We start from the raw sequence: 23457 nt of genomic DNA, 5'->3' as shown, positions 1-23457 counted from the left end.
GCAAGGTCCAATATTAAAATGTACAAATAAAGAAGGTTTCATAGATTTAAGTCAAACAAGAGAATGCACCCAAGTGGACTCGTGCTCAGATATTCTTTGTTTTTATGAGTGTTCAAACAGAAGTGAGAATAATTGTATCACATTACTCTTGTCCTGCTGATTGTTCTTAATACTTTATCCATTTTTGTGATATTTCATAATGTGGGAGTAATTGTAATCTGTTGGGCCAAATGGCCTCCTTCTCTGTTGTATTATTCTATGATTCTATGGAATACTCACCAAACTAGAAGGTTAATGATAGTGATGGTTCGGATATTACGGGTTTTAAACAAGTGAATAATTGAATAAGATTGTTTACTTTTAGCCTTCATATCTTCAAGCTGGAAAGAAAATAGAAAGGATTCAATATTATTGCTGATTATTAGAAAAAAGAAATCAAGATTATGATATATTACCATCAAGTCATATTGGATATGGATGATCCAGAAAACCTTTTTGAAAACAGTGCCCTATAAAGGATCGTATCTGTGGTTTCATTCATTCCTCGCCCCCTTCACCAATTGTGCTGACCTTCACCACCTGTAGATAAGCGGGGCTCAGAATAAAACTCCCATTTTATTGATGCAAGGACATGTCATATTACTTTTTAAAATCTTAGTTTTTATGAACATGGGATAAGTAGGTAGAGTGTAAATAAATGTGATGATAAAGAAAATGAAGCTATTGATTTGCAGTGACTCCTTGCAGACAAGGGTAACCTTTAAAGACCCTTTCAACACCTGTGAAAAGCCATACCACAGATGCAGTGGAAAGCTACAACCAGAGCCTGAGCATGAGCACAGATAAAGCCACTGGATTGCTGAAAATGCATTTCAGGTGCCTGGAGGTATAGGGACGCTCTTCAGTATTCATTAGCAGCATAGATGTTCTCTGCTGCGCATTGCACAACATTTAGGTTAGGTTATTGATTGGCCATGATAAAATTGCCCCTTAGTTTCCTGAGATGCGTAGGTTAGAGGGATTAGTGGATAAAATATGTAGGGATATGGGGATAGGGCCTGGGTGGGATTGTGGTCGGTGCAGACTCGATGGGCCGAATGGCCTCTTTCTGCACTGTAGCGTTCTATGATTCTATGATTTTGCTGCAAAGGAGACCGGAGACACATGAGAAGAAAGGTGAACATCACTCTGAGAGGGAGGATGAAATGATGCCCGAATCGCTTGCGCCTGCTTGCCTAAATATGATGGACTTATCCAGGTACAACTCAGATTACCTGAGTATCTGAAATCTTATTGCACAGCAATGCTAAACCCACTTCCCTCCCTCAAACACAAGCTATTCCCAGGATGAGAAGACCCTGCATTTTATTCACACCTTTTGCTCATTTTACACTCTGGTTGTACCATTTCTCTCCAGCATAATGTTCATTTGGAAGGCAGGGGCAATAGTGGAGATGAATGGACAATTAAGATTTTGACTAAAATGCAATATTCATTTACAAGTTGCAACACACAACATTTTAAAAATAACACTAATGAATATCTTTGTTCAATTAAAATATTTTCTGATGACTTCTATTTGCTGCTAGACCCGTGGCTCAAGATTACTTAAATTTAAAATGTATATGTTAATAAAATTACACTCCACACATTAGATGTATAAGTTTGTGGTTTCATTCCAAACATTATACAATGCAGTCTATTTTGTATATACAGTGGGGACGATCCTCCCAGTCAGCTGTGCCGTTTTTGCTACAAAAGGAGCGTAACAGGAGTGGGGGCTTAAGCAGAGGCTGTTTTGTGGGCTCCCCACGGGTCCCACGGCCTTCGCGATTCTCCGGCAGCCGGATTTCTGGCGCCAGAAATTGGCACGGAGCTGCATAACTTATTTCTATCCATGTGTGAGTGCAGCTCAGTGAGGAAGGCCTCCATGGGACTGACTTCTCAGCAGCCATCCTCTGCACTGAACCATGAGGAAGGGGCTGGGGAGAGCTGGAGCAGCTTTTAATTAGAGTTCCCCGCTGATTGAAGCACTCAGCTAATGGTTGATTTGGCCGCCCACCGCAGAGGCGGTGTGAAACCCATGGAGAAATTTATTTCTAAAAAAAATCTAAAAATGTAGCACACAAACCCACTACTGCCGCTGGCGGGCCAAATGTTGCCTTTCCCACTCACTACCGCACCAAAATATGGAAAAATTCCACCCCATATCTTTCTAATATCGTTCATTCTAATCCTTTACTTTCTCTTTCAACTATTACTTTATTCATGTGATCCCTTAATTCCATGTGCTAGGATTTGCTTCAAGTCGTTCACATAGTACCTGGTACCTTAACCAAAGTTTTCAGACATCCATATCAGCTTTGTTATCTATTTCATTTACTTCAAATAATTTTCGAAGGTCAGTCCGCGTAACTGGTCTTCTGCATATTGAATGATATGATTCACGTGTTTGCAAATGCTTATTAATTTCAGGTACATGTCAAGCTGAGTGGAGAAAGGGTGGTGTGGGGTCTTGTCCATCGTGGGAGCAGTTGAAGGACAGGTTTTAATTTGATGGTCAGCACAGTAGTCACTGGTCGTTGAGATGCAGCTACTGAAGCTGAAAGGGCAAAAGGTCAACGCTTGGAGGCAAAGACACATCGTTAACACACTCTCCCTTTTCCATACCAGCGATTAGCGCGAGTGAGAGATGGAGTCTGTGGAACTGACTGTCATTCTTTTATGCATCGAGCAGAGAGAGGCCATCAACTAAGGTGTCTCCAGTGGCAGGAGCAGAACGCTTAGCAGGAGGGGGTGGCAGGGCCTGCTCCGCTACAGGAGAGACCCCAGGGAGCAGTCAGTCGGAGGTGCCTTCCACGACCCAAGGTCCAGAGACAGTGGTTGAACTTCCTACAGATGAGAACCAGTGTTGGTGAAGACTTCACCTGTCCAGGGGCACGGCGGCTCATGTATGCAACTTTCTGCAGGAGTTGGTGCCGTATGGACTTGGAGGACATCCCATTGTCTGTGGCATTGGAAGTCACAGCCACCCTCAATCTTTATGTGACCAGCTGCTTCCAGACCTCCACAGGTGACTTTGTAGCATCTTGCAAGCCTCCGCTCAAAAATGCATCAAGGAAGTAACGGACGCACACTTTGCAAGGATATACAACTACGTCAATTTCGACCAAAATCAGGCTGGCCAGTATCCAAGGGCCATGGGTTTCACTCAGATTGCAGGCTTTCTGCAAGTATAGGGTTCCATTGACTGGTTTCATCGGTCAGAACATTGAATACAGGATTGGGGCGTCTTCTTGAAGTTGCACAACACATTGGTACGGCCACACTTGGAATAGTGTGTGCAATTCTGGTCACCGTATTATAGAAAGGATATTATTAAACTAGAACGAGTGCAGAAAAGATTTATTAGGATGCTACCAGGACTTGATGGATTGAGTTATAAGGAGAGGCTGAATAGACTGGGACTTTTTTCTTTGGAGCGTAGGAAGCTGAGGGGTGACCTTATAGAGGTCTATAAAATAATGAGGGGCATAGACAAGGTAGATAGACAATATCTTTTCCCAAAGGTAGGGGAGTCTAAAACTAGAGGGCATAGGTTTAAGGTGAGGAGGGAGAGATACAAAAGTGTCCAGAGGGGCAATTGTTTCACACAGAGGGTGGTGAGTGTCTGGAACAAGCTGCCAGCGGTAGTAGTAGAGGCGGGTACAATTTTATCTTTGTAAAAGCATTTAGATAGTTACATGGGTACGATGGGTATAGAGGGATATGGGCCAAATGCAGGCAATTGGGATTAGCTTAGGGGTTTTTAAAAAAAAGGGCGGCATGGACAAGTTGGGCTGAAGGGCCTGTTTCCATGCTGTAAACCTCTATGACTCTATGACAATGACTGCACGCACGTGACTCTCTGATCTCCGTGGCCACAAGGAATCCAGTTCATCAACCACAAGGGCTTCCACTCCCTAAATATTCAACTAGTCTGTGACCATAAGAAGCGCATCGTTCAGATGTGTGCTAGATTTTCAGGGAATGTACATGACTCCTACATCTTTATATGGTCTCAGATCCCTGATGTTTTTGAGGGACCACAGCGGCTACTGGGTTGTCTTCTTGGGGACATGTGATACTCACTCAGGACATGGCTGATGACTCCTGTGCAGAGACCACACACTGCAACTGAGTGGGTGCAGTAAGATGATAAGGAGATGGCCACAGGGGGGGATAAAGATTTTTTGATTTGATTTATTATTGTCACATGTATTGGGATACAGTGAAAAGTATTGTTTCTTGTGCGCTATACAGACAAAGCATACCGTTCATAGAAACAAGAGAGTGCAGAATGTAGTGTTACAGACATAGCTAGGGTGTTGAGAAAGATCAACTTCATGCAAGGTAGGTCCATTCAAAAGTCTGATGGCAGCAGGAAAGAAACTGTTCTTGAGTCAGTTGGTATGTGACCTCAGACTTTTGTACCTTTTTCCTGATGGGAGAAGGTGGAAGAGAGAATGTCTGGTATGCGTGGAGTCCTTAATTGTGCTGGCTGCTTTGCCGAGGCAACGGGGAGGGTAGACAGAGTCAATGGATGGAAGGCTGGTTTGAGTGATGATTGGGCTACATTCATGACCTTTTGTATTTTCTTGCAATCTTAGGCAGAGCAGGAGCCATGCCAAGCTGTGATACAATCAGAAAGAATGCTTTCTATGGTGCATCTGTAAAAGTTGGTGAGAGTCGTAGTTGACATGCCAAATTTCCTTAATCGTCTGAGAAAGTAGAGGCGTTGGTGGACTGAACAATACTGTCGGCATGGGGGGACCAGGACAGGTTGTTGGTGATCTGGACACCTAAAAACTTGAAGCTCTCGATCATTTCTACTTCGTCCCCATTGGTGTAGACGGGGCATGTTCTCCACTACGCTTCCTGAAGTCGATGACAATCTCCTTCATTTTGTTGACATTGAGGGAGAGATTATTGTCACTGCACCAGTTCACCAGATTCTCCATCTCATTCCTGTACTCTGTCTCGTCATTGTTTGAGATCCGATCTACAACGGTGGTGTCATCAGCAAACTTGAAAATCGAGTTGGAGGGGAATTTGGCCACACAGTCATAGGTGTATAAGGAGTATTGTAGGGGGCTGAGAACACAGCCTTGTGGGTGGTAGAGTGAATGGCAGTGTGCTTTGAACTGGCAGTGAGTGGGCTCACTGCGGTTGTGTGATGGATGTGAGTGTGGGAGTTGAGATTGATAGGAGGAGTGAATCACCATGGCAGAATGGAGGGGATCATTCATCCTTTTGTGGCACTGGATGGCCATCCTTCTCTGCAGGCAGTATGCGTTTACCAATGCTGCCACCGTCTTCCATGCTGGGTTCATCTCCTTGCTTGCTGATTTCCATCCCGCCTGTGAGTGCAGCTTAGTGACCGAGGCCTCCAGGAATCATGGGGCTGACTTCTTAGCAGCCAACCTCTGCATGAACCATGAGGAAGGGGCTGGGGAGAGCTGGAGCAGCTTTTAATTAGAGTTCCCCGCTGGTTGAAGCACTCAGCTAATGGTTGATTTGGCCGCCCACCACAGAGATGGTGTGAAACCCATGGAGAAATTTATTTCTGAAAAAATATCTAAAAATGCAGCACACAAACCCACCACTGCTGCTGGCGGGCTAAATGTCGCCTTTCCCACTCACTACCACACCAAAATATGGAAAAGTTCCACCCCATATCTTTCTAATAACATTCATCCTGATCCTTTACTTTCTCTTTCAACTGTTAATTTATTCATGTGATCCCTTAATTCCATGTGCTAGGATTTGCTTCAAGCCGTTTACATGGTACCTGGTACCTTAACCAAAGTTTTCAGACATCCATATCAGCTTTGTTATCTATTTCATTTACTTCAAATAATTTTCGAAGGTCAGTCAGCGTAACTGGTCTTTTGCATATTGAATGATATGATTAACGTGTTTGCAAATGCTTATTAATTTCATCCTGCATTTGTGACTCTAGTAGTTTACCAAAAACTAAACTGATTGGCCTATAATTTCCTGTGTTACCCCAATTCCTTTGTTTTGAAGAGAAATTATTAGACTATGGAAAGGTCCCAGCAGATTGGAAAACTGCACATTCCTGTTCAAGAAATGGGGGTGACAGAAAATGGGCAACTAACATTTGTAATTGGGGAAGTGTTGGAACTGTTATTTTGCTATTTAGGAAGCAGTAACAGGATATTTAGAAAATAATATAATCAGAGTCAACATGGTTTTATGTGCTCAACAATTTTTTTGGAGTTCTTTGAGGTTGTAACAAGAAGGGTGGATAAAGGAGCAGCAGTTGGCACGAATTTGGATACAACATGAAATGTTACTGCACAAGATAAGAACTCATGGTGTTAGGGACAATTTATAGGGCAGCACGGTAGCACAGTGGTTAGCACTGCTGCTTCACAGCTCCAGGGACCTGGGTTTGATTCCCAGCTTGGGTCACTGTCTGTGTGGAGTTTGCACATTCTCCTCGTGTCTGCGTGGGTTTCCTCCGGGTGCTCCGGTTTCCTCCCACAGTCCAAAGATGTGCAAGTTAGGTTGATTGGCCATGCTAAAATTGCCCCTTAGTGTTCTGAGATGCGTAGGTTAGAGGGATTAGTGGGTAAATACGTAGGGATAAGGGGGTAGGGCCTGGGTTGGATTGTGGTCGGTGTAGACTCGATGGGCCAAATGGCCTCTTTCTGCACTGTAGGGTTTCTATGATTCTATAATTCTAATTGTTAAGAAATATGAACTTAGCAGTCTGTCCAGGGTATTTTCTGGGCAGAGGCCAAGGACTAGGAGTGCCAGCATGCCCAAGGAGTTCTGGTGCATACGCGGAGTAGGACAGGCATTCTCCACCCAGCATTCTGGATTCTTCAGGGCTATGGCTGAGATCATGGTCTGCGCAGTGATCTTTGAATGGGCTCCCAACCATGGGGCCCGTGGTGGTGGGAAAAAAGGTAAGCCCATGTAAGTAGGCATGTTGGGAAGCACAACAGGCTTTAGGCAGAAGTGCTGTTGTTGGTACGCTCGAGGTAGTGAAGTCATGGAGAAGTTCTGGGGAATGTTGCTGCTCAGTGTTGGAAAGGGTTAGAGCTCAGGAGAATCCTTGGTAGCCACTTATAGCTTGTTGTAGCTGGAGACTGGATTTTGTAGAAACTCAGGGGCAGTGCCAGCTCAGTGAAACTAGCAGTCTGCTAAACAGTTGAAATTGTACCTGTAATTGGATACTGGATTGCAGCGATGTGAATCTTGTGGAAAGCAGTCCTCGGATAAGAGATTGATTCATCTAGTGGTGTGTCATCATACAGACAATCTGACTCGGAGTGGCATTTGGGGGAATACAGTGGCTAGATCTTTGAAAGTCGAGTCTTCCAACTTCTTATGAGGGAGACAGAGTTTCGACAAGCTTGGGCAACATTCAGCCCTGGGCTGATAACATGGCAAGTAACAGTCATGCCACACAATTGAAAGACAACGACAATCTCCAGCGAGAGATCTCACTGTCTCCTCTGAGCATTCAGTGGCATTGCCATTGCTGAATCTCCCACCATTAACATTGTGGGGCCAACCATTGCCTAGAAACTTAACTGGGCCAGTCATATAAAAACAAAAGCAGATCAGAGGTTGAAAATTCTGTTGCAACCTCCTGACTCCCCAGAAGTCCATCTACTTAGTTAGGAGTGTGATGGAATGATCTCCATTGCCTGCAAGTGCAACTCCAGCAACACTCAAGAAGTTCAGCTCAGTCCAAGATAAGGCAGCCTTCTTGATCACTAACCACGCATCACCTTTAACATTTACTCCCTCCACGATCAGCGCACAGCGACAGCAGTGTGTACCACCTACAAAATGCACAGCAATAACTTGCCAAAGTTCATTGCAAGAATTGAAATGAAAGGAAAGTTTAGTGTAAACAAAGAATCTAGTCATCATTTGGGCTCACTCTAACACAATGCACATCTTTATGAACTGAGGGAAGAGTGCAAATGTGACCTCATGCCTAAATTACGAAAAGGTACCCAACTGGCACAACAATTTTACTCAGTGAGTAGGTAAGACTAAAAGTTCAGCCTCAGACCGGTGTTGAATTAATGGCCATTGGAACAAGACAATCAGACTCCATGGGAAAAAGATTGTGAAATGGTTAAATGATCCAATTCTGTATGTGCTACAGTAATGAAAGAAACAAATCATATCTGATCTCTCATTTGCACAGTTGATGGCACTAAAGTTGTCCTAATACCCCAAGGAAGCTAAAACAAACCAGCCAAAATTCTCATCGTAAATGCTATGTGCTAAATTTGCTTTTGGGTGAAGACAGAATTGAACTCTGAGATCCTTAATGGCTAAATGACATGGTAGTACTCACAGTCTGGGTAAATGTACGAAAAATCTGCAAAACTTGTGACCCCTGTAAAGTTTATTTATTAGTCACAAGTAAGGCTTAAATTAACACTGCAATGAAGTTACTGTGAAAAATTCCCCTCGTCGCCATACTCCAGCGCCTGTTTGGATCAATGCACCTAGCCAGCACGTCTTTTAAACTGTGGGAGGAAACCGGAGCACCCGGAGGAAACCCATGCAGACATGGGGAGAACGTGCAAACTCCACACTGACAGTGACCCAAGCCAGGAATCGAACCTGGGTCCCTGGCACTGTGAGGCAGCAGTGCTAACCGCTGTGCCACCCAAATGCATAACATGGTAAAATGTCAACTTCTGAATGTCAAGCTTTAGAGTAGAAGGGAAGGGTGGAATAATCAGTATTAAAGGAGCAGGTCTGTATTGCAGAGTTGAACAACCATGCAAGAAACAAGTGTGTGCCAGTACCTCAAGTTCATTGAAGAGCACCGCTGGTGGAGTGACACGATTCTTCTTTGCAGCTTTTCGGAGGATTGCTTCAGCCTCCTGTACTCTTCCCTTTACCAGTAGCCAGCGTGGAGATTCAGGGATAAACCTGTGATAGAGTATGTTATTTTAAATAAATATTTAAATATTAATATATATACCCTGATATGGAGCATAGAAGAGAGAGATCTAAAGGGCAAGCAGAAATTGTAAAAGAGGTATCTTCTGTCTTTATCACCCAATTTTATTAAGTATCGTGTGAAAACAAAATTCCAGGGTAAGGATTGCCCATTTCTGACACAGCACACTTGATTTTTATTCCTTTAATCTGAATTTTTGTTCTGTAAGCAGCAAGTAATCACCCCTCTGCTTTTGTTAAGACAGGATATAATACCCAAGTGGTAATAATGACAATCCACTGGTTATAAACCAAATTCCTGGAGAATGTGAACATCACGGCCGGGATTCTCCCAAAAAAATTCAAAGCCCCCGATTGGCATGAAAATGGGAGTAACTCACGCTGATTTTTTTAGCGGGATTTTCAGATTGAATCTCCCATGCTCTGTACATCACAGAGTGCCCTAGAAGGATTCCCTCTGAAAAACGGGGCGGGGCCTATTCCTGCTGGAGAGATCGGCAGCTTAGCACTGAGCGGGCCACTGCGCATGCGCCGACCTGCCAGCGCCGAGATCGGCGTATGCGTAGTGGCCCCACACTGACGGCCTCCCGATTGCTGGCCAGTCCAATCGCTCGCCAGCCCTGTAACCCGCCCTCCATCGCTGCCCTTGCCGAGCCCCACCCCCCAAATGCAGGCCTCCTGGACCTCCCCAGGCCAACCCCAATGTCCCCACTCCTTGGCTAGTCCCAATCTCCCTGACCCCTCCACCCACCCAGCCAGTCCCAATTTCCTGATCCCACGCCCCCACCCCCTGAAAGTCCCAACCCCCCCTCCAGATGGCCAGCCCCGACCGCCGTCCTCCCTCCCACTGCCACCGATCCCAAATACAGAGTGACAGCAGGGCCCCCCCACCGATCACCGACCCAATAGGCCCCAGCCCCTTAGCACTGACCGATGCCCGGTGGGCAGTGCCAAGGTGCCCCTTGGGCATTGCCAGTTTGCCCCTTGGGCAGTGCCAGGGGTCAGGCTGCATGTCTGATTTCACAACCTATCATTATCACAGTGGTGTGCCTGTCAGTTCAGTTTGACCCAATGAATTCAGCAATACACACTTAAAGCGATTCATCTCAGAAATCGGCAGAGTCGGATTTTGGACAGGTAAAGTGATATTTGACTCGCCGATGCCAATGGAAATAGCAGCTTTCTCCACCATCTGTGCGGCACTGTGTTTAGAAAATGCAGAGGCAGGGGTTTGATGGTGGATTACTGGTCACTGATTCCCCCTCCCCACCGTAACATCTTGCCTTCAATAATCCTTATTTAAAAGGAGTCCCTGCACAGAGGTAGCACTCTGCATAGGGATAGGAAGCTCCCAGAGAGGTCTGGCTACCAAATAGATGAACAATGTTCAGTTCGATTGATGCTTAGTCAAACCTCCACATCTGCCCCACACCACATGACAGACTGAAGCTAAAATTCCCATGGCAGGTAGAATTCCGTCCTTGACGTGGCCACTCAATTGCATTCTGTACTCTCAACACAAATGCAGACATTAGGCTAACTTACACTCCCAAGCTGTAATTCGCTTGGAACAGGACGGTTAATGTGCAATGTCTAATGCTGAGTGTTCGGAGTGCCACACTCTGTGAGTGATTCATGCCCACCTGTCGCAAGAGGATCTTCAAACTTGCCCAATCACCAATGGTTTTGCAGCCTCATAACTTCATTGACAGGGGGAAGGGACAATCACGGCCAGGATTTACCTCTCTGGGAAATACACCGAGGGCCTTCTCATGAAGATTTTCTAAACTTGTCACTGAGCACGCCAGCCCTGACTGGGCATAGAAAATCCTGTCCTATTGGGAGATTTTTGCAATCTAGACACTAATGGTGGGATTTTCTGGCCATGCTCACCCCAAAGTCGGAGCATTCTGCCCACGGTCAACGGACATTTGCATGGTCTGTATCCCGCCCGCTAAAATTCCTGTGGCAGGTAGAATTCCGCTCTCGGCGTGGTAATGGGCCGGAAAGGTGGAGCGGAATCTGCCAGCTTTCATGACAGGTTTGCACATCGGATTGTCTGCTTTTCAGCCTGAACATGGTGCAGGCCATATCAGCAGGGAATCAAATGTTCTGCTGTTACCTCATTGGCTTACATTTCACTCACTGCAGCTCAGGACTTGACATGCTGACCAGTCGACTGATCCCTAAGAGAGCAAAGCACGCTGCTCCAAAGTTTAGCGACTTTGCACTGGGGGCACTCCTCCAGGCAGTAGGGGAACTGTGGGACATGGGAAGTAATCTTCCCCCATGTTGGGAGCCAGAAATCCACCAACCTCACCTTGGGAACAGGTCGCCAGTGCAGTCAGCGCTAATGTTCCCCAGAGGAGAGCCACCATCCTGTATAGGAACTAGATAAATGATCTCATCCACTCCACCAGCGTAGGTCTACCTTCTCTTCATTCTCAACTCACACTCCTACAATCCCATCAGGCATTCACAGTTACAGTCCGCAGGGATTCACACATTACCACCACAAGTGACATCACCACTGATCCTCACACACTGTAGCATCTTCATCTTTTGTCACATCCTGCACAACTCGCACCCTCAGACCTTACAGAGGTCCACTCATCACCCACAGAAGGCAAACATACTTACCATCTACTTAGGCATCCGTCCTGCTCACAGTCTGCTCATGTCTTTATGCAGGAGAAGTTCGCCCATAGCAAAAGTCAGAGATCTCAAACCAGAAGCGTGATGTCCTTGTGTTAGATTTGAAGCGCAATTAACAGAGCTGGCCAGCGGGTTCTGGGGCCCAACCTGCAGCGAGGGCGAGATTGGCAGCTCTCAAGCCAGTGAGAACATTAAGAACTCCTCAGGAACTTTGTAATGTTGGTCACTGTGCAGCCAATGACTCATTCGCCAGAATCCTACCACCCCACCCGCCACGGGAATCGGAGCAGGCGAGAGGCGGACAATGAGAAGGTCCGTCGACCTCGGGCAAGATTTTCTGGTCTCGGATCGAGCAAGGCTGTAAAATCCCGCCCATTATCTCTTCTCTGTTGGAAGACGAAGAAGGTCACTGGCAGACAGCCCGTCAGCCCCAGCTCCCGCACCACCTTCGGTGAGGATCCTGAGGACTCACTGGAGGTAGAGCCATCACAGTATTAAAGGCACCCACACCCTCCACTAGTGCAGAGACACACACCTCAAAGGAATCAAGATTTAGAGCAGGTTTGACAGACACCATCTGGTGAGCACAGCACAGATTCAGGTCCACAGCAGGCAGAGAGAGAGAGAGAGGGAGACACCCAAGGTAAATAGCACTCAGAGGATTGCTGGAGTCTTGGCTCCTGCTGAGTCAGAATTTTATGACGAGCCTCTGGACTTGGCCCTTAGAGATGTTGGAGCTGGACAGACACAGGAACATCAAGCAGGAATTTCAGGCCAAGAACAGATTAGAGGATGGACCTCTGCGCTCAACCTGATGTTGTTGTGTGATGTGCCAGTGTACTGAGGTCAACATTGGTAGGATGACAACTGCCTTGGAGACCTTGGTCCAAGGCTCTGCACCTGATCAGAGCGAGGACCTGCACTCCATCGCTCTAGGCATAGTTGGGATTCATCAGTGGCGAGGTGAGAGGCAGATGGGGCATCTCAACCTCACTCCATCTGCCCCTTCTTCTCAAGGAGTCAACTTGGACACATAAAAGGAGGAGGAGAGACAGCTGGACATCCTGGGGCCATCCATCCAGGTGACTCAGAGAGTGTCCAGTTGTTACTAAATCCCTCTGCCTGCGACCCCATCAGCTCCAGCTCCAAAGGCTGAGGAGTGTGCAGCTGTGCCACAGCAGCAGACCCAAAGCAGGCTTGGCCTCTCCAGGCCGTGGCACTCCAGAGGGCACCCACCACGGGTCATCACAGACAACAGAGGGTAACATTCAGCAGGCTGCCTCCACCTTATCCATGGTGGTTGCCATGGTTAGGAAAATTAAGAAATAGTAAGAGCGCAAAAATGCCACATTCTGTCTATATTTCGCGCATCTGTAATCGGAATTTGTTATTGTTAATTTCTCACCTAGTGTATGTGTCTTCTGTCTGATAATATGCTCTGTGGTCAGTCGCATGTAATAGATGACCCCTGCCCTCCTCTCCTCCTCAAGGTGTTTCAGCGTCTGCCTCAGGTCTACGTCTCGCACCTCCTCATTACAGTGCTTGAATGCTCTCTGTGCAGGAGTGACATGAATGAAGCCACTGGCTTTAAGAGCTTGGTGGTTGGGCAAAGCCTCTCTGAGACCTAATTCAGTGGTTTATGTAATGTTGGCTCATGAGTTTAAAAGCTGCAGGCTGGTTTGGCCTCCTGATGCTTTTACACTGAGGAGTGCTCAAAGTGGATCCTGAAGGATTGAATGGCGAGACGCATTGCAGTCGAACTCAGTTGGTGCATCTTTCATTGGCCTCAGCCTTGAATGCGGTTTACACAGCCATCAAAATCCATGGCTTTCATGTGCTCCTGGTGGTGTGCAGCGTTATCTCATGCCCACGTGTACATCTAAACATCCCAACTTTTCCACCTCCATGATGCTGAGCTTCGTGATTCCGACCAGAAGGCTGAAACTATGCAAGATCGGAGATGTGTATAAAGGCCACAGATGACGGGTTTTGTCAAGGAAGGATGCTGCGCTGGGCTAGAAGTTCTGGCTGGCGCCTTTTGACATTAACTCTGTGCCAGCTCCCAGATGATCAGCTGACATGGTTATTTGCTCGTTGCAATGATATTGGTGTGATATCAGCTTCCTTGAAAGTGCCAAGAGCACCAGCCATGATCGTCTGAAACTGGCCACATGCTTAAGATGCCAGAGTCCCGACTGCCAAAGCAAATCTTCTTCACCCAGCTCAAGGAAGGCATCCAAACAAGAGGAGGGGAAAAAAAAGTGCTTTAAAGACACTCTGAAGGCTTACCTCAAAAAATATAACATAGACATCAATGCCTGTGGTACACTTGCTCAGGACAAACCTACCTGGAGGACCCCCCCTGACTGAAGAGACATCCAACGCAAGAGGAAGTTTGGCAAAGGAGCCTGAGAAAGGAAGCCAATGATCTTAAGTCAAGGACCGAACTCACCTCACAGAAATGTCTGCTCTAGGATCGGGCTCATCGGTCACGCAAGGAGCCACAGAACCCATGACACAGAGTTTCCTTAGGTGGAAAGTCATACTCATTAAAGAGTGATTGCCGAAGAAGGATTGGTGTATCTGGTTTCCATGTGAATATGTTGGATTGGTAGAATGAAAATGAGGGGGTGGGGTCTCTGATGGGATCAGATTGAAGGTTGAATGCACCTGATATGTGCTCTTTGTTATCAACAATTAGAGTATTCAATGTCGAACTGAAAAGTCAGCATGTTCGGGTCGACAGATGTCAGGGCTAAGCTGTACCAGAACTTGGTAGAGTCCAAACAGGGACATGGTTGTGAGTGCTTGACAGGGATCAGCCGATGATGCTATTAAATTTTCACAGTCCACTGAAAGGTGAGCTGAAATGCAGATTCACATCCATGACTGCGAGTTACAGATGGCTGAATCCTTAAAATCAATCTCATGCTTTGGACTGAGTATGCTGATCAGACCTGAACACTTGTCTTGCCACACTGCAGCACCTGCCAGTGACTCAAGATGGAGGAGTCATGGGAGTTTCCAGGGTATCTTGCACATACCTGCATAATCTGCTTCTGGTGATTACAGCCTAGCTGCACATTAAAAAAATGGGACCCTCCCCTATTTATCAATTATAGTGGATGCTGTCACTACAGTCGATGGCACTCTGCAACTGTGGGAATCCGGAGATCGCTGCAAGTCTCACAGTTCTGGCAGCCTGGCTGGCTTCATCCAGGGAGAACTGTGCTTTGCTCAATACGATGTTGGTAAGCCTCTGGATATATTTGTGAGTAGATGCTGAGGAAGTCCTGCATAGGTTCCCAGTGTCCTCAGTCCTGGAATGAGCCACTTTCAACAAAGTTCAGAGCAGCCGTCACAATGGAGTGCTTCCCAGTCCCTGCATTGTTAGCTCTTCCTGGGGAATGTGGCAGATATAAGCCACCAAATCCCTTGACAAGTGAAGGCATCTGCAGCATTGTCTCTCGCCTATCTGTAGGTATGAAAAGTGCCTTTGGTACACCCCTGGTCACGCCAAACACTTCCATTGAATGGGTCTGTCAGTCTCAACTTCAGGATCTTGAGGGCGCCCCGCGTGCCTTTCTTTATCAGGGTGAGGTCCTTCCCTGTTCCCAGGCTGACGATGATGGGCCCTTCTTTTTAGCCTTCTCAGTTTCCTGTTTGCCAGGATAAACACAATGTTGGCTGCTCCATCCTTCATACACTCATCTTCGTCTCTGTGGAAACAATGACCAGAAACATGAACAATCATAGGACTGCAATGGTCACCTTCTAGTTGCAAGCCAAGGAGTGAAGTCCATGGGTTGCATTCTTTCCAGCCATGATTTCACCACATCATCTCTTGCAGAGATATTATTGCCTTAAGGATCACTGATAGGGCACCCTCACCCCTAAACCCCATTCCAGCACGTCTACAAATACCACAAGAATGGAAGGGTTTCACACAGAGGCTTGGATCTAACTGAGTGCTGCAGGTGATCGCAGCCTCAGTCAGGGGACTGTCAGACGGAATCCTTTGGATTACACAGCACAACATTGGGTTTGGGAGAGAGTGAGGGGCTGCAAAGCCTGAACTTGACAGCTGCAGATTTTAGAGGTATTTGGCATAAGCATTTTGGCTGTTTTCCCTTTACAGCTGTATCATTCTGACCCTTGCAATTTTCTAAGAGAGGGACAAAGGGTCTTTGGAAGGAAATCCAAAAGTAGCCCCTAAATGGGAATAGGTTCTCGCAAGGATGCACAACGTGAGTCAAGGTGCCACAATCCCTAAATTGGCATTTGATTTTCCTAACATTTCACAGCTTGGCTTTCTACTCCATTTGGTAAAGCAGAAATTAGTTGGGCACTCCTTCAATCAGCCCAAAAGTGTTGTAGTTCATTCCTCCCAAAAACCCTGAGAGCTGTTCCCTAACGATTTTTTCATTCCTTGCTTCTCAACTGCATAATTGGATCAGCTTGAAAAGTGGTGGTCAGAGGTTTTATTACGGACCAGTTTCCAGACACCAAACCCTGTGACCGTGAAACCCTTCCCATTGTGCTGGATGAGGATTGTGCACAGGTTTCCCTTCCTCCAATCACTCTCCTTTCTCTTCCTCTAACCCATTGTCATTGAGATCCCTTTCCTTTTCCCGAAACGTTTGATGCCAATGTCCCAAGCCCTATGTAGGCCTGACCCCTCCCTATCTTCCTTCTCATCTTGAAGCCCCGCTTTATCCCCATGAGACCATCAAGTGCCCTCTGTTCCTCATATACAGGCTGCAGATGCCTTCCCTGACTATGGCTATGCCATCTGCGGCCCACAGTTCCCCAGGACCAACATGCGTAAGGGATTGACCACACCCTGCGCACCATGCTGGACACCACTGACAAAGGACTGAAGGCCTGCCCACTCCCTGAACTTGGCGAAGGACTGATGTGCCAAGCACAGCCCTGTAAACTGTGGTGCAAATCCCCAGGACTGTCTATGCTTTCTGGCCCCGACTAATTTCCTCCCAGTTCCCCAGGAATCCCCCCTAGTCATTTGTTTCTGTGCTATCTTTCTCCTAGTCATCAGCCCTTTCAGTCATGTGGCTCTGCGCTCTCTTTCCCAGCCAGTCTCCTGCCCCCATACCGCCGCCACCGCCCCCCCTCCCACCCCCCGACCCCCTATCCAGTCACCCTGCTACACATCTCCAGTCAAGGTTTTGCCTTCCAATTCCATACCACCTTTCTGCTGGTCTTGCTTGTGAAGCCTTGGCTCTAGAGCCCCTCCTTGCTTTACTGCTGGTCTCACTTAAACAGCTTTGGCAAGGAGTCAGGACAATGGTGGGCGCAGTGCATTGAAAGGTAGGCGAGCACTGCGCACACACACTTGGAGGTCATGAGTGAACTGCTGTTCTTTAGACGCATTTGTCAATCACACTAGTACAACTAGCCACTGGTGTGGCTATTTGATCTGGAGTTGGGGAGGTGATTCTAGTTAGCTGGGGTTTTAATGAGTATTCATGAGATTCAGATGCATGCAAATACAGTTTCTGATATGGCACAGCAGGCAACATGACCTGCCATGAACATAGGAAGAGGAAAATTTCAAACCAGCAGGAAAGTAACTCTTGGCCAAATGCTCAGTTTTCTGGTCCCACCAACCGCCATGCCTGCCAAAGGTGGGACTAGAAAATCCTGCCCTTACGATTCTTATTTTATTTCCTCTTAGTATAGGTCCTGTGGTCTGCCCATGGTGGATACTGGCTGAGTTGGCATGGAAGGTGTAGGACAAAGGGTGCTGGGGTCATGGGTTGGCATTAGTTGGCACTAAGTTGACATTGGGGCTATAAAGGGCTGTAGGTTGGATGGAGGGAAATAGGTTAGCATGGAGTGTATGGATAGTCATGCATGGTGGGTGGAGAAAAATAAGTTGACATCAAAGGCCCCAGGAACCATGGAGAGTGGGTGGATGAGCATAGGTTAGCATTGAGGATATAGAGGCCCTGAGGGTGGGTGGCATGAGGTTAGCATGGATGGAACATGGGGATTGTGTGGAGGTGAGGCAGTGTGAAAGGATGAGGGCTGACTTTTGTTTTATTGGTTTTGTTGCTGCTAGGACAAAGTGCCTTTTGCTAGGTTGCCTCTGCCTGTGCTGTCACTGAACTGTTTACAGAGACAGTGGACTCGATTCCAGCTATCACCCACTTCCCCCACAGCCCACCCCCCCAAAACCGAAATTCAATTGTCCTGGGTACTTTCCCCCAGCTGGATTTGCAGAAGCAGGAATTTATCTGAATCTGCGCTCCGGACCAAGGAGTAAAATTAAAGTCATAGAATCACAGGCCAGGATTTAATGTAGCTGATGGGAGTGTCGCCCACTGTTTGGAAAACTGATAGGAGCTCCACGTCGCATCTCTCCAGGAGGCCCGATAATATAACATTCCAATCAGGTGCTCACCTCCTGTCTGATTAAGTGAAATCCCACCCTGAAAGTTGCTGCTCAAAGACCGGCAGCTCTCCAGTACTGACCCCACTGCTAGTACTATAATGGGGCCTATCACGGGAGTTGCTGACAGATCACCAGATAGAGTTGAGTGTGGGTGTGATGTGAGTTGCAGAGCAGAAACCACGGACAAACAGGAAAGGGGGCTTGGATACAAGGGCAAGGGATGGCATCCTGTGGACTCTCCATTTCCAATACTGGGTGCCTCGATTGAACAAAGACTCCCTTGAATACCAGCAGCAGCAGTGGTGGGATGAGGCACTTCATTGGCTCTTAAGTGAGCATCTAAAGGCCTCAATTGCCTGCCCATAAGTCATCTCACCAGGACTTGATCAGAGGAAGGCGGCGGGATCTTCACCCCACACACTCTCGCCTGATCACATGCCCCCCCCCCCCCCCCCCCATACCCAGTCTCCCATCTTACCCAGGGAGGAGACCATTAAATTCTGCACATGGAGCCCTTACTGCACAGAAGCAGGCTATTTGGCCTATCAAGTCCATGCTAGCTCTCTGTAGAGCAATCCAAAAATCCCAATCCCCCATTCTATCCCATGGATCACAGGTTTATTGATCTCAAGTACCCATTCCCTTCTGAAATAATTGATCTGATTGACATCCACACACTCACCAGCAGTGAGCTCCAAGTTATTACCATGCTCTGTGTAAGAGAATTCTTCCTTACATCCCCTCTGCACCTCTTGCTTAAAGTCTTGAATCTGTCTCCCCTGATTCTTGTATGATTAGCAAATGGGAACAACTTTACTTTGTCTACCTTATCCAAGCCTGTCATAATCTTCTACACCTCTGTATAATCTTCTCTCACTCTTCTTTGTCCTAAGGAGAACAAGCTCGGCTCCTGTAACCTAAACTGGTTGCTAAAATCCTTCATCCCTAGGGCCATTCTGCTAAATCTCTTCTGCACTCTATCAAGGACTCATGTTTTTCTAATCCAGAACTGAACACAATACTTTACTTGTGGCCTATTCAGAGCTTTAGGAAGGTTCAGCATAACTTCCCTGCTCTTGAACTCAAGACCTCTATTTATGAAGCCCAAAATCCCTTAGCTTTTTGCTAATTATTCTCTCAAGATGTCCTGCCATCTTCTCAAAGATACATGCAAATGAACCCTCAGGTACTCTGTTCCTGCATGCATCTTATCAAATGCCTTCCTGACGTCCAGATATACTACATCTACAAAATCCCCGCTATCCACTTGGCAACTTTGAAGAATTCTAGCAAATTAGTCAAACACAATTTACCCTTCATAAAACCATGCTGACTGATGGATTGTATTTTGACTATCCAAATGTCCTGTTATTACTTCCTTAATAATGGATTCTAACAATTTCCCAACAACAGATGTTAAACTAACTGGTCTATAGTTTCCTACTTTCTGCCTCCCTCCCTTTGGAATAAGAGCATTACATCAGCATGTTTCCAATCCAGTGGAACCTTTCCCGCATCCTGGGAATTTTGGAATATTATAAGCAATGGATCCACTATCTCTGCTGTCACTTCCTTTGAAACCCCTTAGATGTAGGCCATCAGGCCCTGGCGATTTGCCTGTCTTCAATCCCAATAGTTGATTGAATACTATTTCTCTCTTGCTGATTGTTCTAAGTTTCTCCCTTTCTATCACCTCTGCACAATCTGTTATTATTGGGATGGCGCTAGTCCTCCACTGGGAAAACTGTTGGGAGAATATCGATTTAGCTTCTCTGCCATTTCTGTGTCCCCCACTATTAACATCCCCGTCTCATCCTCCAAGGGACCAACATTCACTTTAGCTACTCCCTTCCCTTTTATATACTTATAGAAGCTTTCGTTATCCTTTTTTATATTTTGCACTCATTTTCTTTCATAATAAGGACTTCTCTCATAATAAAGACTTGCTGTTAATATACACAAGGCTATGAAGCCGATTTCATGGTGACAGTGAGTGGTATCAAAAACCCTTCACCTTACAAGAATGCAGAAAAACAAAGGAAAAGGGCACCTTTAATGAATTTGAAACTGAAGCAAGATCCAGAGAGAGAATAACATGAAAGCAAAAAGGTGATGTTTTACTTCAGCATAAGACTCCATTAAATCTCCCATGGAAGTCCAGCTTCAGAAAACAGAGCTCACAGCCTGTAAAGATGAGATAAAATGTTTTACGTTCCAGGCCAGCAGTTTCTCAGAAACCCCTTTTTCATTCAGTCAGTAGAAGCACAGCTTGGAAGAAACCTGACTCTAATCCTGATTCCGAGTCTCAATACATGGGTCCCGAGTTTGGCAAAGACAAATAAATTAAATTAATAATTAATTTAATCTTCTTCAGGTATCTCGCCACCGTCCGATTTCCTAAATAAGCCTGCAGTTCTTTTCCAAGTGTCAACTCGCAACGCTATGCCGCTATTTAAATTAAATCGGCAGGCAGCTAATCTTTGCAGCCGTTGCTTCTTCTACAAACAGAAGCACACTGCCTCCATTTTGGAAAGTCCACCAAAAAGTGGCAAGTGTGGAAAGATCCAATGAATGGAGACATCATCTTGAAAGCCTGCAATTTCCTAAAGCTGTACCCACACTTTTTAAAGTCTTCAAAATGAATTATAATTCCACACTTACAGCTCCACTAGGATTCGCCCATGACTTGGACCAGTCATAGAATTGGAGTGTTTGGAGAAAAAGATTTTTAAGAAACAGCATTGCTACAAGTCTAAATAAAAAATCAGAAGCAGAACAAGTCAATACACTTCTGAACTTGATTGGGACAATTGCCAATTAGGAGGGCACAGTGGTTAGCACTGCTGCCTCACAGCTCCAGGGACCTGGGTTCGATTCCTGGCTTGGGTCACTGTCTGTGTGGAGTTTGCACATTCTCCCCGTGTCTGCGTGGGTTTCCTCCGGGTGCTCCAGTTTCCTCCCACAGTCCAAAGATGTGCGGGTTAGGTGCATTGGCCATGCTAAATTGTCCCTTAGTGTCCCAGGCATAGGTTAGGGGGATTAGTGGGGTAAATATGTTGGGTTATGGGGATAGGGTCCAGGTGGGATTGTTGTCGGTGCAGACTCGATGGGCCGAATGGCTTACTTCTGCACTGTAGGGTTTCTATGATTCAGACAGCATCAATGCACGATAAGTTATCAATAAGTCACCTGCCAAATTTGATGAAACTTTAAAATTCTTCAATGTTTATTTCAACCTGAGTGCCAATAAAATATTGGAGGGAGGCAAATACAATAAGAATCTGCTCTTCGTCAGCTTTGACGAAGAGCAGACTCTTATTGTAACTGGCTCCCTGACGAAGGGTCACTCTCACTCAAAACGTTGGCTCTATTTTCTCTCCGCAGGCGCTCTCAGACCTGCTGAGATTTTCCAGCATTTTCTGTTTTCGTTTCAGATTCCAGTATCTGCAGCATTTTGTTTTTATATTAAAAGTCCACCTGCCAGGGATCTGTTGATTCCTTCATAAACAATATATAGGCTGGCAGACGGATGTGAATATTATGATTTGAAGTCTGAGCTCGTCCAAGACAGAATCATGGTGGGTGTTGTGGAGATTCACTCCATGACTTCCGACAAGCTAAAGATGACCTTACCCTAGTCAAGGCAATCCTGTTAGCTAGATTCTCTGAGCTACGTCATCAACACCAGGTTAAAGTCCAACAGGTTTATTTGGTAGCAAAAGCCACACAAGCTTTCAGAGCTAACCACTCCCCTGTCATCAACACAGGACCATCCTAAGTGGGAAATACATAATTTGGGGCAAAAAGAAAAAACGCTCCGATCACCATATCAGGTCACAGGAACGATCCAAGTCAAGGAAAGCAATTCCTGAATCGTCCAGCAGAGCAACCTTCACAACACTGTGGTGCAAAGCGCATTCATGGAAAGTCAGTGTCCAATACTTCCACTGCAACTGATGTGGACACTTTGGTAAACTGTGCAAGACAAAACCCCAGCACCGCAGACATCCCAAAGGTAATCCAAGAGGTCGAGACTGAAAATCCTGAAGACATACAACCATATTTCTTGTGTGATATCAGAGAACGCAGTTCTTCATTTTAGAATGCTGACATCCTGGTAAATAATGGTCATTGAACAAATTTTAAATTAGATTCAGATGCCAGAGTGACAGTCCTGTCAGACAAGGACCCATGGCTCCAAAACCTTTGGATTCAAATGACGGACACTCCACTTTATGGAGTGGGGAGTTCCCGTCATTGGCATGATCCTTGAATAACTGAGGCATGGCAACAAACAAACAGATCTTTGAACTGGTGTATGTTATCTGGAATCAGCCTTTCCCTCTTCTGAGCAGAAATGTCTGTGTAACTCTCAATCATCAGATGGCAGAAGATGTGAAAACTACCAGTTGTTAGTCAGCCAAAACAACACAGTCCTGAGTCCTCAAAAGCTAAAGAATATTCAGATTCTGACTTCACTAGTGACCTCGCTTCTATTTTTGCAGAGTAAGTTTGTCCATCATCATTCCAGGTCCTAGAAAGTACCCACTGGTCAAACCAATCTACCGCACACGAGACTACCATAGCACCTCCAGTGAAAGTGGTACCAGAGATGGATCAACAGTCTGAGGAACCTCTACTTACACCCTACGTTGATGGCACAGTTGATAAACACACCAACCACTGTGCATACATGGCAACTTCTAGTCGGCATGCCACAACCAGAAGGGATGGTGGAACCTCATATTGGTCTTGCACCGTTAAGAACAATAAGCAAAGGTGCTCATATGTGCACCCTTCTTCAGCCTTCATGACAGCCAAAATGAAAAAAAGATGTTAAAGCCGACGAATACCATTTTCATCCACACCACAAGAAATAATAAAGAGTAACAACAATCATGCTCCAGCAAACCAGCCAGACCAACCAAGAATGGTTTAACATCAAGCCATGGAAGAAACAGATGGAATCATACCCAATGCAAGTCCAACCTCCAAGCCAACAGCAAGAACCAGAACTACCAGAGCTAACCACTCCCCTGACAGAACGACGAATGAGACGTAGAAGGGTAGAGTTTAAAGGAACCCAGACGACAGAAACCAGGGTCAGTCAAGAGATGGACAAAGGTGTGTAAAGACCTAGGATGGAGTCCGCTCCATATGTGTACCTTCTACTGGGTATATGTACATAGTAATGAATTGTTCATGAATAATTGCTGTTAAGATACTAAAGTCTATGAAGCCTATTTCATGGTGTCCAAAGCAGCATTCTTTACCCACCAATGATGTTAAACTGGCTGGCCTGTAGTTGCTGGAAGATACTCAAAACCTTTCTTGCATAAGTGTGTCAGATTTGAAAGCCTATAATTCTCTGGCATCCCTGG

General features: G+C 46.1%; 1 protein-coding gene across 1 annotated transcript in view; it reads right to left on the bottom strand.

The window, feature by feature from the left end:
• The window catches only part of LOC144505067 (organic cation/carnitine transporter 2-like), a 79521-nt gene that overhangs the window by 17773 nt on the left and 38291 nt on the right, over window positions 1-23457 (bottom strand). The window contains exons 5-6 of the mRNA XM_078230815.1: window positions 8850-8976; window positions 280-380 (exon numbers count right to left, since the gene is read on the bottom strand). Coding sequence (XP_078086941.1) covers window positions 280-380; window positions 8850-8976 — 228 coding nt within the window. The remainder of the gene's footprint in view (window positions 1-279; window positions 381-8849; window positions 8977-23457) is intronic.

This window comes from Mustelus asterias, chromosome 16 (assembly GCF_964213995.1).
Source record: "Mustelus asterias chromosome 16, sMusAst1.hap1.1, whole genome shotgun sequence".
Lineage (NCBI taxonomy): Eukaryota > Metazoa > Chordata > Chondrichthyes > Carcharhiniformes > Triakidae > Mustelus > Mustelus asterias.
Note: the sequence above shows the minus strand (reverse complement) of the source record. Positions and strands in the feature narration are given on the sequence as shown.